At 45.5% G+C, this 13,498-nt stretch overlaps 1 protein-coding gene across 1 annotated transcript in view; it reads right to left on the bottom strand.

Annotated features, from left to right (window-relative positions):
• Positions 1–284: 284 nt before the first annotated feature.
• The window catches only part of LOC119660376 (lysosomal aspartic protease-like), a 29,578-nt gene continuing 16,364 nt past the window's right edge, over positions 285–13,498 (bottom strand). Inside the window, exons 2-7 of the mRNA XM_038068894.1 lie at positions 1,672–1,753; positions 1,488–1,605; positions 1,311–1,429; positions 978–1,242; positions 614–909; positions 285–528 (exon numbers count right to left, since the gene is read on the bottom strand). Of these exons, the coding sequence (XP_037924822.1) occupies positions 367–528; positions 614–909; positions 978–1,242; positions 1,311–1,429; positions 1,488–1,605; positions 1,672–1,753 (1,042 nt within the window). The 3' untranslated portion in view covers positions 285–366. The remainder of the gene's footprint in view (positions 529–613; positions 910–977; positions 1,243–1,310; positions 1,430–1,487; positions 1,606–1,671; positions 1,754–13,498) is intronic.

Here is a 13,498-nt window from a genome sequence, read left to right as displayed (position 1 = left end):
AAAGTAAATAATTTTCATATCTTGTACCAGAAATATTTGTAATTTTTGAGTTTGTTTTTAGATATAGTTAGGTAATTGCTAACGAAGAATCTTTAGGTAGCAATTAAAGTGTTGTTCACACCCAAGCTTATCCGTATCTGCATGTGTACGAATTTGAAGTCAAATCAATAAAAAATTCGCCATGTCAATACCAACGCAAATTTTTCTTAAAACATACTTATATATTTATTTATTATCACAAGTTTGTTTTCATTCTGTATAAAAAAATATCCTAAAACTGCTCCTTATGCTATTCAATTCCAATAAATTTATTAGAAGTTACAATATCAGTACAATTGTCAGTAAGCTAGCTAACTTTAGTTAGATTCAAACGGCAATCGCAAAACCAACTCGGTTGTTTCCCAAGTCATATTCGCTGTAGTATTTCCCAAGAAAAACATCCCCTAGGATCCATGAGGGTCCACCATTTTGGTTCGAACCGCTAGAACTGAAACCGGAGTAACATGACTGAGCACCGTATGTGGTTATCTGAGGAGAAAGGAAAAGTGTTGAAGTAATAAAAGACACCAAAACAAAATGGTGCTGGTAAATTAGCAATTAGTAATCCTCTCACCTGCATCACATAGTCCTTCCCTTCAAGAGGGAATGCAACACCGCCCAAATAAAATGTAACTGTTGGCAATGTTGGTATTATATCGCAAGGCACATTGTAGTTGCCACCATCCCCTGAAGCATTCATCGCTCTATGAATAATATCAATAGATTCCTGGGGTCCAACTATCAAACTAGTTCCTGTGTCAGCAATCGCTTCACATCCATTCGCACAAAATTTATTACCCATCACTAACCCATAATCCATGCGAAATTGCCAATATCCTTGGCTATCAACGGGGATGTATGTAAAATTACCTGGAATATCACAAATCCCAGTCAAAATAAGGATAAAATATCAATTATCGAAGAGTGCTTTTACCTACCTTGATAATAGTTTGGATCCGATCCACCAAAAACTAATTCACCCCCTATAGCATCGTTTGCGTTTCGGTTCAGATAAAAAGAAAATACGGGAGATGAAACCAACCCTTGATTGACCATGTTATAGAACGGAGGAACTACTCCATCTTCTGAGATTGATGCGTAGCCAAGACCGAATATTCCATCAAACTCCATATAGGTGTAGAAATCACCTGGTTCCACCATAGCTTCGGCAAAAGTTTGATCTACTATAGTAAGTCCTGCGACCTGCATCAGATTTTCTCGTTTATAAATCTCATTTCCAGCGAATACGTTACATTTCCCTTAATACCTACCGTAATCGTGTCAGTTGATAGATATCCTGAAAAACTTCCCGTGCCATACTGCAGATAAATTGGCTGCCCATTGGCTGAATAGGTATATGATGCAGCACTGTTATAAGTATTATGATTCACTGAAAGTCAAAGTCCTTTTGTAAGTACAAATCTTAAAAACATTTCCTAGAAACATACAGCATCCTTTCGAACGGCAACATACTGAAGGAACCCATAGATTTGATGATCCTGTGTCAAAGAGTACTGTGAAATTTTGTGGTGGCGTCCCGATAGTCATATGGCCATAGTACTGATCCTGTTTGAGTACTTATATTAAGATCCTATTCTTTAAGGCCTCGGTCTTAATAGAAGGTCAACTTACGTCATATGTGTTTCGCAGAAATAATTTCCCTCCATTCGCTATAGAAGCTACCGCTTTCGATCTAGTTTTTTGCAGCTTTACCCTGGAAAAAGAGAAGGAGTTTTATTAATCGAATTGCAAAAGGGTCTGTCTTATTGTGGCTATCCGTTACCATGAAGATAGAACTAAGAAGTAGCGGAAAGTAACTATGCGGGTCCCTCAAGGCTAAGGTGCCAGTTCGAAAAGTTGACTGATTTCTTATCACTCCTTCCCATTTGTCATTAAAATCACAATACGTACCTTACGCTACTGCTTTCAAAAATAACAGCGAATAAGGGCTAAAGGTTGTAGAACTGCGATTGTTTCTTCAAGACGGTTTATAAATTGAAAATTGTTCCAGGACCGGAAATGATGCTACTAATATGGATGGCAACAGCCATAAAGCCGAAAGGTTGTTAATCCATCCCAACATTAGATCAAATTAGGAACGGAATTAGACATCTAATCAAAGGGACTATTGGTTTCGTCCAGGGCAGAGGCAATTCATCAGACGCTGCCTCACCTGGGCCCTGGGATCAGCGTGACCGAAAGTAGCAACAGGGGGAAATATTCGCACTAATACGACAAGGGTGCGAATTATATTCAAGTTCCAAACAATAATCTAGTTTTAGCCAAGCTTAGATTCAAACTATTCGCCGTTTAACTTGGATTGGATCGGAGGTGAGGCAGCATCTGATGAGTTGCCTTTGCCCTGGAGCCCTGAACCGTTAGTCCCTATTTTTTAATGTTTGGGTGCTATGCCCCAAACGAGGGATCCGTGGACCAGAAAACGTGAGAGTAACTTGCTCTTCATTTGGTCCGCTCCAACATCAAGTGGACGTGGACATAGGGTCCCACATTATCCTAACCAATAATCTAATCATTCTCACATCACTGTGAACCAATATTTAAAATGTCCCTTTACAGAAATCCTCGTTACGTTTCATGAACAAAATTTGAATGATCTTCAAATCTACAATCGCCAGAAAAAGAAGCAACTGGTGTTAGCTACAATAAGCTTTAAGCTCTAATGTGTGTTCAACACTATTTCCTTAAAACAACTTTTATTTTCGAGCAGTACCGTAGAGAGGAAGCACGGGTCTGGGAAGAAATCTCTATTCCGAACAAAATTGTGGGCTCGAGGATAACCCTCCTTCTCTTCTATCAACATTGAGACAGTATTGAACCTCAAGCTGAAAAGCCTAGATTGTCTTGCTGAACAAAAAAATGTGCAGCAAGTGATAAAACAAACTTATCCAGTTCTGACTAATGCTAAGATAACTGTCACATGCTTGTTAGCTTACAAAATTATAAAACGGGGATTAATAGAGCAACTCCTGGAAAACCAGGAACTAAAAGTCGAATAAATTGTTTAAAGATAGATCCCTCATTAGGGGAAGAAGACCAAAATAGGATGATTTCCTTAATTTCATAAATTGCAGGATAACATGCAAAGAAATGTTATTCCCATTAGCGGATGGGAATAATAGAGCTAATCAATGTGATACCCTGATTCAAACCTATCGCGTCTGAATTGGACTTAACGATTACTGTACTGAACGAGGCCATTCACTGTTACTAGTCCTGGTAAGAGCAGGTTTCAAAACAAGAGCCTTCAGAGAAAGCATATTTTAGTTTGATTCACCGCAGCCAGGCCGTTGAGAGAGGAGAACACTAATTATCCCTGAGCCTGGAATTTTATCGAGGGAAAGAGATTCGGAATATCAAATTAGATCGATGGAAACCTACATAATTTTCATCCTGGATTTTTCTCGGACCCGGAATGGCGAAATGACTTTATCTGCTTTATGGGGTACACCCAAGGTTCTGCAAGGTGACACTCCAAATATAGGGAGAGGAGGCCTTATTAAAAGACAATACAAAAGTTAACTTTCAAACGTAGCATGCTTGGGTCTAATTTTCAAGGAAGGCAAACATTTCCTTGAATTTGTTACGATTAAACCTTGCTCCATAATTTTAGTGGCTCAGATACGAGCAAAGAGTCCTAGTATAATAGTCAGAAACACTGCCTTCCAGGATAATAGTAAGTTCCCACAATGATGATATGATATGTCAACTGTGCTTGAAGAAGAGGAAACCCTTACACCCACTCCAGCCTAGTGGTGAAGCTGGATTTTATCTACCGTATCTGCTGCTCAGAATAACATGAACAGAGCAATCGATATCTTCATCTTTGGCAATGGATGTCCTCGTCTTTGTCTGCAGTATTTGGTTACTATTGAGCGCTTAGTGAAGTATTGCCTAGGCACCAACGTTCGCAGCTTGCTGCGATTCAACTCTTCCAAGAGTTCCCGAGTCACTCGCATTGCTCCTCCATTGTTCTGCGCCAAGTGTCCTTATGATGACCCCCCTCGACGGCCAACTTGGGCCAGCAATGCAGATGTCGCCCTCCTTAACGTACGACCTATCCACTGCCACTTCCTATCACATCGCCCACCGGTGTCAGAACTATGTTTTCTGTTCGACAACGTACACCAATGAGACGTTGCAAACAAATGTTCACCAAGACTTAAGGCTTTCGAGTAACAGTGCACTTTCCCCTGCCGCTCCCATATAGCATTATACATGATTTTCAGATCACTACATTTCCAGATTTTAGACAAGGCAGCGAAAGGCCAAATCCACCGCCATTTCACTAAGGGCCGTGACCTGGTGAGAGGGCAAACAAATGTCATCAATGTAGTTGAGGCGTTTAAGGTAAGATGCTATGGTTTATTGAATTCCTCCATGTCTTCCGAATAAGAAAGCATGAAGAACGTCATCCATAACAAGAAAAAATAATAGAGATAATATCAGTGACACGATACAACTCTGGTAGACTCCTCAAATTACGCTGAGATTTTACCTCGATGCAGAATGTGACATTTTGTGTCATAATATGACGCACTGACAATAGCTTTTAGTTTCTCCAGAGTACCCCACCTGCGTAGAGCACTCCAGCTTTCTCGAAATCGATGAAGAACATTTGCAGCGAAGATCAAAACTCCGCATACTATTCCAAAATGATCCGTAGGGTGTTGATGTTTTTAATGCAGGAGGATCCGGAGGCTAAACCAGCCTTCTCTCTGTCAATCGAGCTTTCAAAATGATTTTCAATGCTTTCCAGGATTACTTTAACTACTGTTTACCGCGGAAGGGAGCACGTAAATCTTCCTCTAATTGTCACACTTGTAGGGTGTGCTCTTCTTTAGAATCTGAATGATAATCTCCTTATTTCACTCTCTGGTCTTTAATTCCCAGGATTTCTGTACGAGTTTAAGTAGTTGATTTGTAGAAACAGTAGGTGCTGCGAGAAATTACTCTCGGTTAAATCCGACTGTTCTACCCCTTTTGAATGCTTTGATGGCCAAGATGATTTCTCTTCTGTTTGAAGGAACGATTCCGTTTCATTCACAAAAGATGGAACTTTACCGGATGTCATACGGTTAAGAATGGTGGTGAAGCGTTCTTTCCACCTCTTCAGCTGCTCGTCATGGTGGATGAAGAGTCAACCTAAGGTCCTTCACAGGATAATCAAAAGGTTTGCAACTGCATCAACTGCTTTCATGAGGCAGAATACATTTATAAAATTGTTGAGTTCTGCACAATCTTCCAGTCTCTTGGCTAGCATAATAAAAAAATATTTTTCATCACCACAAGCACTACGTTCAACTTCCGCTGATTTCGCACGGTATCGGAGATCAAGCGCGTCCGGCCCACCATTACTCGCTTCCACGATCCCGCAGTCAACCATTTTTGATGACGGGCCAATTCTCATCGATATTCTCAGACGGATTACTCAGAATAACTATCGTCTGATCACCAAGATAGCTCTCCCACTGCCGAGCCAAAGTTGCATCATACAGCCGGTGGATGTTCAATTGGAGGGTTGCTTCTCTGCAAGCCCGCGAAAAGTGGCGCAAACAACATGCAAGCGAAAACAAGTAACCACCAGATAGTGATCTCTTTCAAGGCCAATGTCAGCGCCTCTGTTTTTACGAATATCCAGCAGGAAACTCCTAAATATACTGCTTTGTGCTTAAACAATGTGCCACCAATGACTAGACCGTGGAAATTGCCGAAAACTATTTACCTCCGACTACTCCTTGAAAGAAAGCGTTCTTCTCCTCTATGTCGGAAATTTCCGTAGATGCAATGTACAATTGTAATGCTCCTTAACCTGAACCGGAATCTTGCAATCAGAAAGCTGTCTGAAATGGACTCCCAGGTCAAGAGAGTGTCCCTTGCGCTAGCCGTCAGACACAATCAGACACCGAATCCGCGTCTGCTAACGTTTGGCTTTCCGGAGTACAAAAGCACATTCCCATTAGTGTGGCAAGAAGGAAAGGAGTGCTCTCCAGATTCCCACCATCTGACTTCGCTTAGGCTGAGAATGTCCAGCTTATATCATTGAAATTCTCGTTCGAGTTGAAGAAAACTAGCATTCTGAGGGCTCTCGATACTATTGCTGAGGAATCGGCGCACATTTCAGAAGCCAGTCATAGTCCGGTGTCGATAGCCAAAACGGTGAGATCAATTCCCATCCGACGGAAGGGCAAACAGCAATCATACATCCTGGTATTGTTTCCCAGATGCATTTACTTACTTTGCACACTGTACCAGAATTTGTATGGAAGTTTCCTCACACTCCTCAGACAGTGTCTGCAGATATCCATAGATTCTCCATGTGATAATTTAGCATGCAATAACTAGTGAATATTCCTACTGTGTTCCCGAGGATCTTATGGCGAGATTTGAACAATCCTTCGAGCGCTTAAGGTTGTATCCCCCATGAGCACACGGGACTGTTCTATTCCTAGTAAGTTAGCCTAGTACAATCCCCTCAGTGGTTTCTCCTCATTTTAAACGTCGCAGCCATGAACCCATACCTGATTCCATAAATGAGTTGTGGTCCGGCCTTCCTGCTTGTGTTTAAAATTTCTTATCGAGATGAAACGTTACCTTGCTATCAGTAATTCGGGATACCGCATTTTCGGGTACATTCCCATTTATTTCGAACTATGAATCTGCAAGAAATCGAAGCTCTTGTAGCTTCCGAAGTATGATACATATGTACCCAGCATCTGTCTTCTGAGGAATAATTCTCAAATATATGACCTATGTCTCCCGGTTTGAGATGATCAAACTTCCACTTCCTAATGATTGGGACAATTGGCTTTGGCTGAATTCATCCGTAGCCTTCATGCATCAGGTACCAGTAATTAATAAGTAATAAGAGTAAATGCGGTTGATTTCACTGGTTTTAAGTTTCCCACTGCCCATCGTACTCTAGCTTCCCAGCATACTTCTTTTGCTAGCTTCCCAGGATACCTCTTTTGGTAGTCTGCTACTGATGTGTCAGCCACAATATTGTTGGCTTTCACCGTAGCGAAATTAACGTTTTGGATGTGTGTCTTACAAGTAGCATTAAAAAGCGTAACTGTTGTCATGAGGACAGAAGTAAAAAGTGGCGAAAGATAATCATGAAGACTGCTGAGAACTAAAGTACTAACCCGGAAAGGTGCACTGATTCCTGGTCGCCCTTCCCACCAAATCCATTGCTACTTTGGAAAATCACAACGGATGGACCTGTGAACTGCGATTGTATTATCGAGACAGTTTACGAATTAAAAATTAAATGGCTCCATCGAAACCTGGAATTACGACACTGCTACGGGAAGCAGCTGCGATGAAGCCCGAAAGTAGTCAACTTACCCCTACGTTAGACATCTAGTCATTCTGACATCATCAACGGCGCAAAAACCGGTATCCGGCTCTAGGTCTGTTTGAGTGAGGAACTCCAAACATCCCAGTTTTACACCGTGGTTCACCAAATCAATGTCCCTAAAAGCTAACTGGGGTCTATGCCATCGCTCCATCTGAGGCAGTATCTAGCATTTTTTCTTTTTGTATCATAGATATTGCCCGAATTTCCGGATTGGAAATACGAATTAAGTGACCCGCCCAACGCAACCTGTTGAGCCGGATTTTATATCCGACTAGACGGTCGAGCTATACTACGTTTAAAAATTTCATCGTTATTAGGGCGACTCTCATTTAGGGCGACAAAAATTTTTCGAAGGATTTTTAGTTAGCAGTTAGCAATTCCAAGTTTTTCTTGCTAAGAACCTAAGTCTCCGAGGATTATATGAGGACTAGCAAGATCATTGTCCTATACAATAAGAGCTTTGACCTCATGGTGAGACTTTCTGAGCGAAACGGTGTGGCGCGGCAGGATCTGCAGCATTCGAAATTTATTTCAAATGTTGCGGTTGCGGACGGGTAGATGGCGCGGAACTCTCCACTCACTCATTTTCTGAACGCACCAGGGGAGTGGAGAATTAGCGGCGGAAAAATGCCGTTGGTTGGGACAGTAAGTCGGTCTCTTCTGTTCCCAACCGCGGCGGCGTAAACATCGTATCATATATAAACGACATCAGTTAGTGTTGGTGACTTCTGTATGCAACCAACAGAATTCATTTGCCGACAATTGCAACTGTAATACCAAAGTGGTGACCCCGATACTGGAGCCCGCATAAGCGCCGCCGCCACAGACAACGACAACGCAGCAACGGCGGAAGGTTTGGTGAATAGGGAAGCATACAAAATCTCATCGAGGTGCTACAATATCAGCAGCAGCAATACCAGCAGCACCCCGGCCAACAACAATATCAGCCTCAAGCTCAACAACATCATAATCCACCGCCGGCACAACAGCAGAAGTATCAACAGCAGCAACAACAGCCACCACAAAATCAGCAGTTCGCTTCAATCAACTCGCAGGTTTAGTTTGAGTTTGGCGCCATCGTATCGTTCCCTGCAATTGAGTGCTCGTGCCAAATGAACTAGACGCCGCATCGCAACCCAACGCTACGATCCGACGACGTTATCATTAGTTATCACAGTCTCGGAGAATACATTTTACAAACATTTCGCATAATTTAGTTTTTATTTTCTAGCTTCGATCAAGTGTTTGCTAATTATAATTATAATTAGTTTTGAAATATTATTTAAAAAGTGATAATAAAAATTAAAGCCGCTGCAAGAGACGGCGTTAGGCGTTTCGCATAGCGGGTTCTCCATTTCTTTGGTGTTGTTTTGGTCTGCGCTGGAGAGCGTCCGCTTCGGTCGTATTTTTTCTCTGTCCGTGCGTGCATTTGTGGGTGCGGCCTGTCGTGTCGGAGTAAAATTCACCGCGTTTCGTTATAAATTCACCGCGTCTGCATTACAACTCGTATTTTTCGTGAAACAAGATGTCGTTTGATAGCAAAGACGCGGCAGGCTCATCGGACCCGCAAGTGACCGCCCTCGCCGTACGCGTTCCTCCGTTTTGGCGGCGGAACCCCGAGCTGTGGTTCGTGCATTTGGAAGCGCAGTTCCAAATGTCCGGCATCACATCGGACGCGACCCGCTTCAACTACGCGGTGGTCGGCCTGGACGTGGAGTCCATACTTCTGGTATCCGACGTAGTCAAGTCGGCATCGTACACACAGCTCAAGAGCGAGTTGATCAGGCGCCTGTCGGCAAGCGAGTCAGCAAAATTAGACCACTTGCTGGCGGGTTTAACGTTGGGTGATCGAACTCGCAGCCAATTGCTTCGTGAAATGAGGCAATTGGGTGGGAGCAAGATCGGCAACGATCTGATCAAGTCGCTCTGGCTGCGTCGGCTCCCGGAGGGCACCCAGGCGATCCTAGCCTGCGTCTCCGGTTCCTTGGAGGAACTAGCAGCGACGGCCGACCAGGTGCAGGAGGTGTACGTTCGCCCAACCATAGCGGCCGTTCAACCACAGTCGGACGAGGTGAGCGACTTACGGCGCGAGATAGCGGCTTTAACGGCCAGCGTGGCCGAGATGCGGGCGACGTTGGACGCTCAGCGTTCGAGTGCCAGATCGCGAGCTCGCTCACGGTCTACCACACGAAAAGGGCGTTCGGGTAGCAGGTCGTCAAGACAGCCTGCGGACCAAGGTATTTGCTGGTACCATCGTAACTTCGGAGATAAAGCGACAAGATGTACGCTACCTTGTAAATTCGCGCCTACCGCAAAAAACTAGGTCCGCGGGGGGTCTTGGCGATGGCCACCCAGAGCGCAGCGCCACGTCGCCTAACTATTTTCGACCCCCTCAGCAGGCGCAACTACCTCGTCGACACGGGTGCGGAGGTTTCGGTTCTTCCCGTACCCCGGCATCATCGACTATATCCACAATCCCTCAAACTGGCGGCAGCAACTTCCTCCCGCATCAATACATACGGGTACAGGCAAGTGGACGTGAGTCTTGGCTTGCGTAGGACGTTTCCGTGGCGTTTCATCCTGGCGGATGTCGGCTTCCCCATATTAGGCGCAGACTTCTTGTGTCACTATGGGTTGCTGGTGGACTTGCAAAATAAGTCCCTGATAGACCCCACAACCAACCTTAATTCGTCGGGCCAAATGGTATCTCACGCTGACAATAACCTTTCCGTTCTTTTGGAAGACATCACCGACTCTCGTGTTCGGACACTCCTCCAAAAGTTCAGCCAGATTACTACCGAGTGTAGTCTCTCGAAACCAGTGAAGCACAATGTGCAGCACCACATAAATACTACTGGTTCCCCGATTTTCTCGAAGGTGCGTCCTCTACCACCCCAGAAACTGGCTATCGCGCGGAAAGAATTTGAACAACTTGTTCAACAGGGTATCTGCAGGCCCTCAAACAGCTGTTGGTCTTCCCCTTTACATATGGTCCCTAAGCCAAATGCGAATGGCGTCCCTGTGGGGATTACAGAAGGCTAAACGCACAGACTGTTCCTGACCGATATCCAATTCCACTCATCCACGACTTTGCGCATCACCTCGCGAATTGCCGCATCTTTTCGACCTTGGACTTAGCCAAGGCATACCACCAAATCCCAGTAGCTCCTGAAGACATTCCAAAGACGGCAATATGCACACCCTTTGGACTCTTCGAGTTCACCCGGATGACTTTCGGATTGTGCAATGCGGCGCAAACCTTTCAAAGGTTCATTCACTCAGTCCTGCGAAACCTCAAGTTCTGTTTCGTATATTTGGATGATGTTTTGGTCGCTTCTTCCACTGAGTCTGAGCACTTAGCCCATCTCGTGTGCATTTTTCAACGTCTCCTTGAGGCCGGTTTAGTCCTAAACGTTGAGAAATGCAAATTCCTTCAACAACAGGTGAGATTCCTCGGCCACTCCATTTCCTCTGAAGGAATACAGCCCGACCCAGACAAGGTGCAAGCAATCACAAGCTTCCCGCGTCCAAAAACAGTGAGGGAGTTGAGGAGGTTCTTGGGCATGCTAAACTTTTACCGTCGTTTCCTGTCCAAGGCCGCCCATCACCAGTCCGTTTTGAACGCGTACTTGTCTGGCCCCAAAACAAAAGACTCACGAGAGATTGTGTGGTCTGAAGAGGCTGTCCGCGCGTTCAATAAATCCCGATAGCAACTGGCTGATGCTACACTTTTGGCATTTCCTCAGCAAGATGCACCCCTAGCCGTTTTTGTTGATGCCTCTGACATCGCAGTAGGTGCTGCCCTTCACCAAAAGGTGGATCAAGTTTGGCAGCCGTTGAGCTTCTTCTCGAAACAGTTGAATCCCGCTCAACGGAACTACAGTACCTACGATCGCGAACTGCTCGCCGCATACCTGTCCATCGAATACTTCCGTTTCTCCCTAGAAGGCAGGCCGTTCACAGTGTTCACGGACCATAAGCCTCTCACGTTTGCTTTGAAATAAAAGCCCGACAAAGCGTCCCCTCGTCAGCTTCGACACCTGAGCTTCATAAGCCAGTTCACGTCAGACATCCAGCACGTGTCCGGCAAGGACAACATAGTTGCTGACGCTTTGTCTCGTGTCTCCGAGGTTAACATCCCCGCTTCACTCGATTTCTCGGCTATTGCCAAGGCGCAGGAGGATGACGCAGCACTTCAGAGCCTCAAGTCCAACCCCAAATACAAATTTCGGGAGTTGCCCATCTTCGGCTCAAACCTCTCGCTCTGCTGCGAAGACTCGGAAAAGGGACCTCGGCCATACATTCCGGCCACATTTCGCAAGGAAGTGTTCCACGCAGTTCACGACTTGGCGCACCCCGGCATCAGGACAACAAACCGATTAGTCACCGGAAAATACTTCTGGCCCTCCATGAACAAGGATATCAATTCCTGGGCCAGAGAGTGCATCGCATGCCAAAAGTGTAAAGTCTCCAGGCATGTAAGGAAAGAAGTGGGCTCATTCCCCCGCACTACCAAGCGTTTCCACACCATACACCTCGACATAATAGGGCCTTTGCGAGACTCGCACGGCTACAAGTATTGCCTCACAATCATCGACAGGTTCACGCGGTGGCCTGAGGCAATACCTCTGAAAGACATTACGGCGCAATCTTGTGCCGAAGCCCTCTGTCGAGAGTGGATACCTCGCTTTGGCGTCCCTGCAGTGGTCATCACTGACCAGGGAATGCAATTTGAATCCACCCTTTTCTCGGAGTTAGGCAAACTCCTGGGTTTTAAATGCCAGCGGACTACGGCATACCACCCGCAATCCAATGGGATGCTGGAACGTTGGCACCGGACGCTGAAAGCCGCCATTATGGCACGCGACGACCCGTCCTGGACCCAAGTCTTGCCTCTCGTCCTACTCGGCCTTCGTACAACCCGCCGAGAGAAATTTGCTGCCAGCCTCGCGGAGCTGGTATACGGGGAGAACCCAAGACTCCCAAGCGATCCGGTCTTCGACAAGAGATCGGGTCTCACGGAGTCGGGGTTGTTGCGTCTGCTGAGGGACAATCTCCGACGCATCAAAGCGCCACCACCCACTCGACACTCGTCCGTACCTGCTTGTTCGCCCAAGGAACTGGACACATGCACGCACGTGCTGATCAGGACGGATGCCGTCCGGAAGCCGCTGCAGCCTCTATATGAGGGCCCGTACCGCGTTCTCGAGAGGGGAGAACATTTCTTCCAGCTCGAGATCGGTGGTCACAAAAAGGCGGTCTCTTTGTCCAGGCTGAAACCCGTGTGCGCCCCGAGGCAGCGTCGTGTCCGCTTTGTGGATTAACGGCGAACGAAGTTCGGGGATCCGTCGCCGAAACCCCCTAGGTTTCGTCTGGGGGCGGAGTGATGTGGTGCGGCAGGATCTGCAGCATTCGAAATTTATTTCAAATGTTGCGGATGCGGACGGGTAGATGGCGCGGAACTCTCCACTCATTCATTTTCTGAACGCACCAGGGGAGTGGAGAATTAGCGGCGGAAAAATGCCGTTGGTTGGGACAGTAAGGACCGCATGGAAATAAGTCGGTCTCTTCTGTTCCCAACCGCGGCGGCGTAAACATCGTATCATATATAAACGACATCAGTTAGTGTTGGTGACTTCTGTATGCAACCAACAGAATTCATTTGCCGACAATTGCAATTGTAATACCAAAACGGTTTTTGTAATCTGAAATAAGCAGAGCGTGCCCATTATTCAGCGAGCACTGATGTCTCTCTCCAACAACAAGACAAGCCTTCCAACAGTTGCCTCCCAGATCCTTTTTCGATTCGTATGTTCAATAAAAATAGCTTCAGTCAAATTTTGTTATTCACCCGCTAAAAAACTTCACTACTATACAAGTTTGGCTTCCAAAATTTTCCCTTGTCTTACCCGCTATCGAGTAAATTTGCAAATAGATACAATCAACAACCGGAGTCCCTCTCCGTTTCTACGTATAAATTAATTAATACATAAACATCTTTGATAATGACCAAGCTCCAACAATGAATCATTACTCGAATCACAGCTCCACTCCCCCTTCTTTGCTGGAGAGCCCATACAT

The sequence above is a fragment of the Hermetia illucens genome, chromosome 6 (genome assembly GCF_905115235.1).
Source record: "Hermetia illucens chromosome 6, iHerIll2.2.curated.20191125, whole genome shotgun sequence".
In the NCBI taxonomy this organism is placed as follows: Eukaryota; Metazoa; Arthropoda; class Insecta; order Diptera; family Stratiomyidae; genus Hermetia; species Hermetia illucens.
The sequence above is the reverse complement of the archived record's forward strand: the minus strand, read 5'-3'. Positions and strand labels throughout refer to the sequence as shown.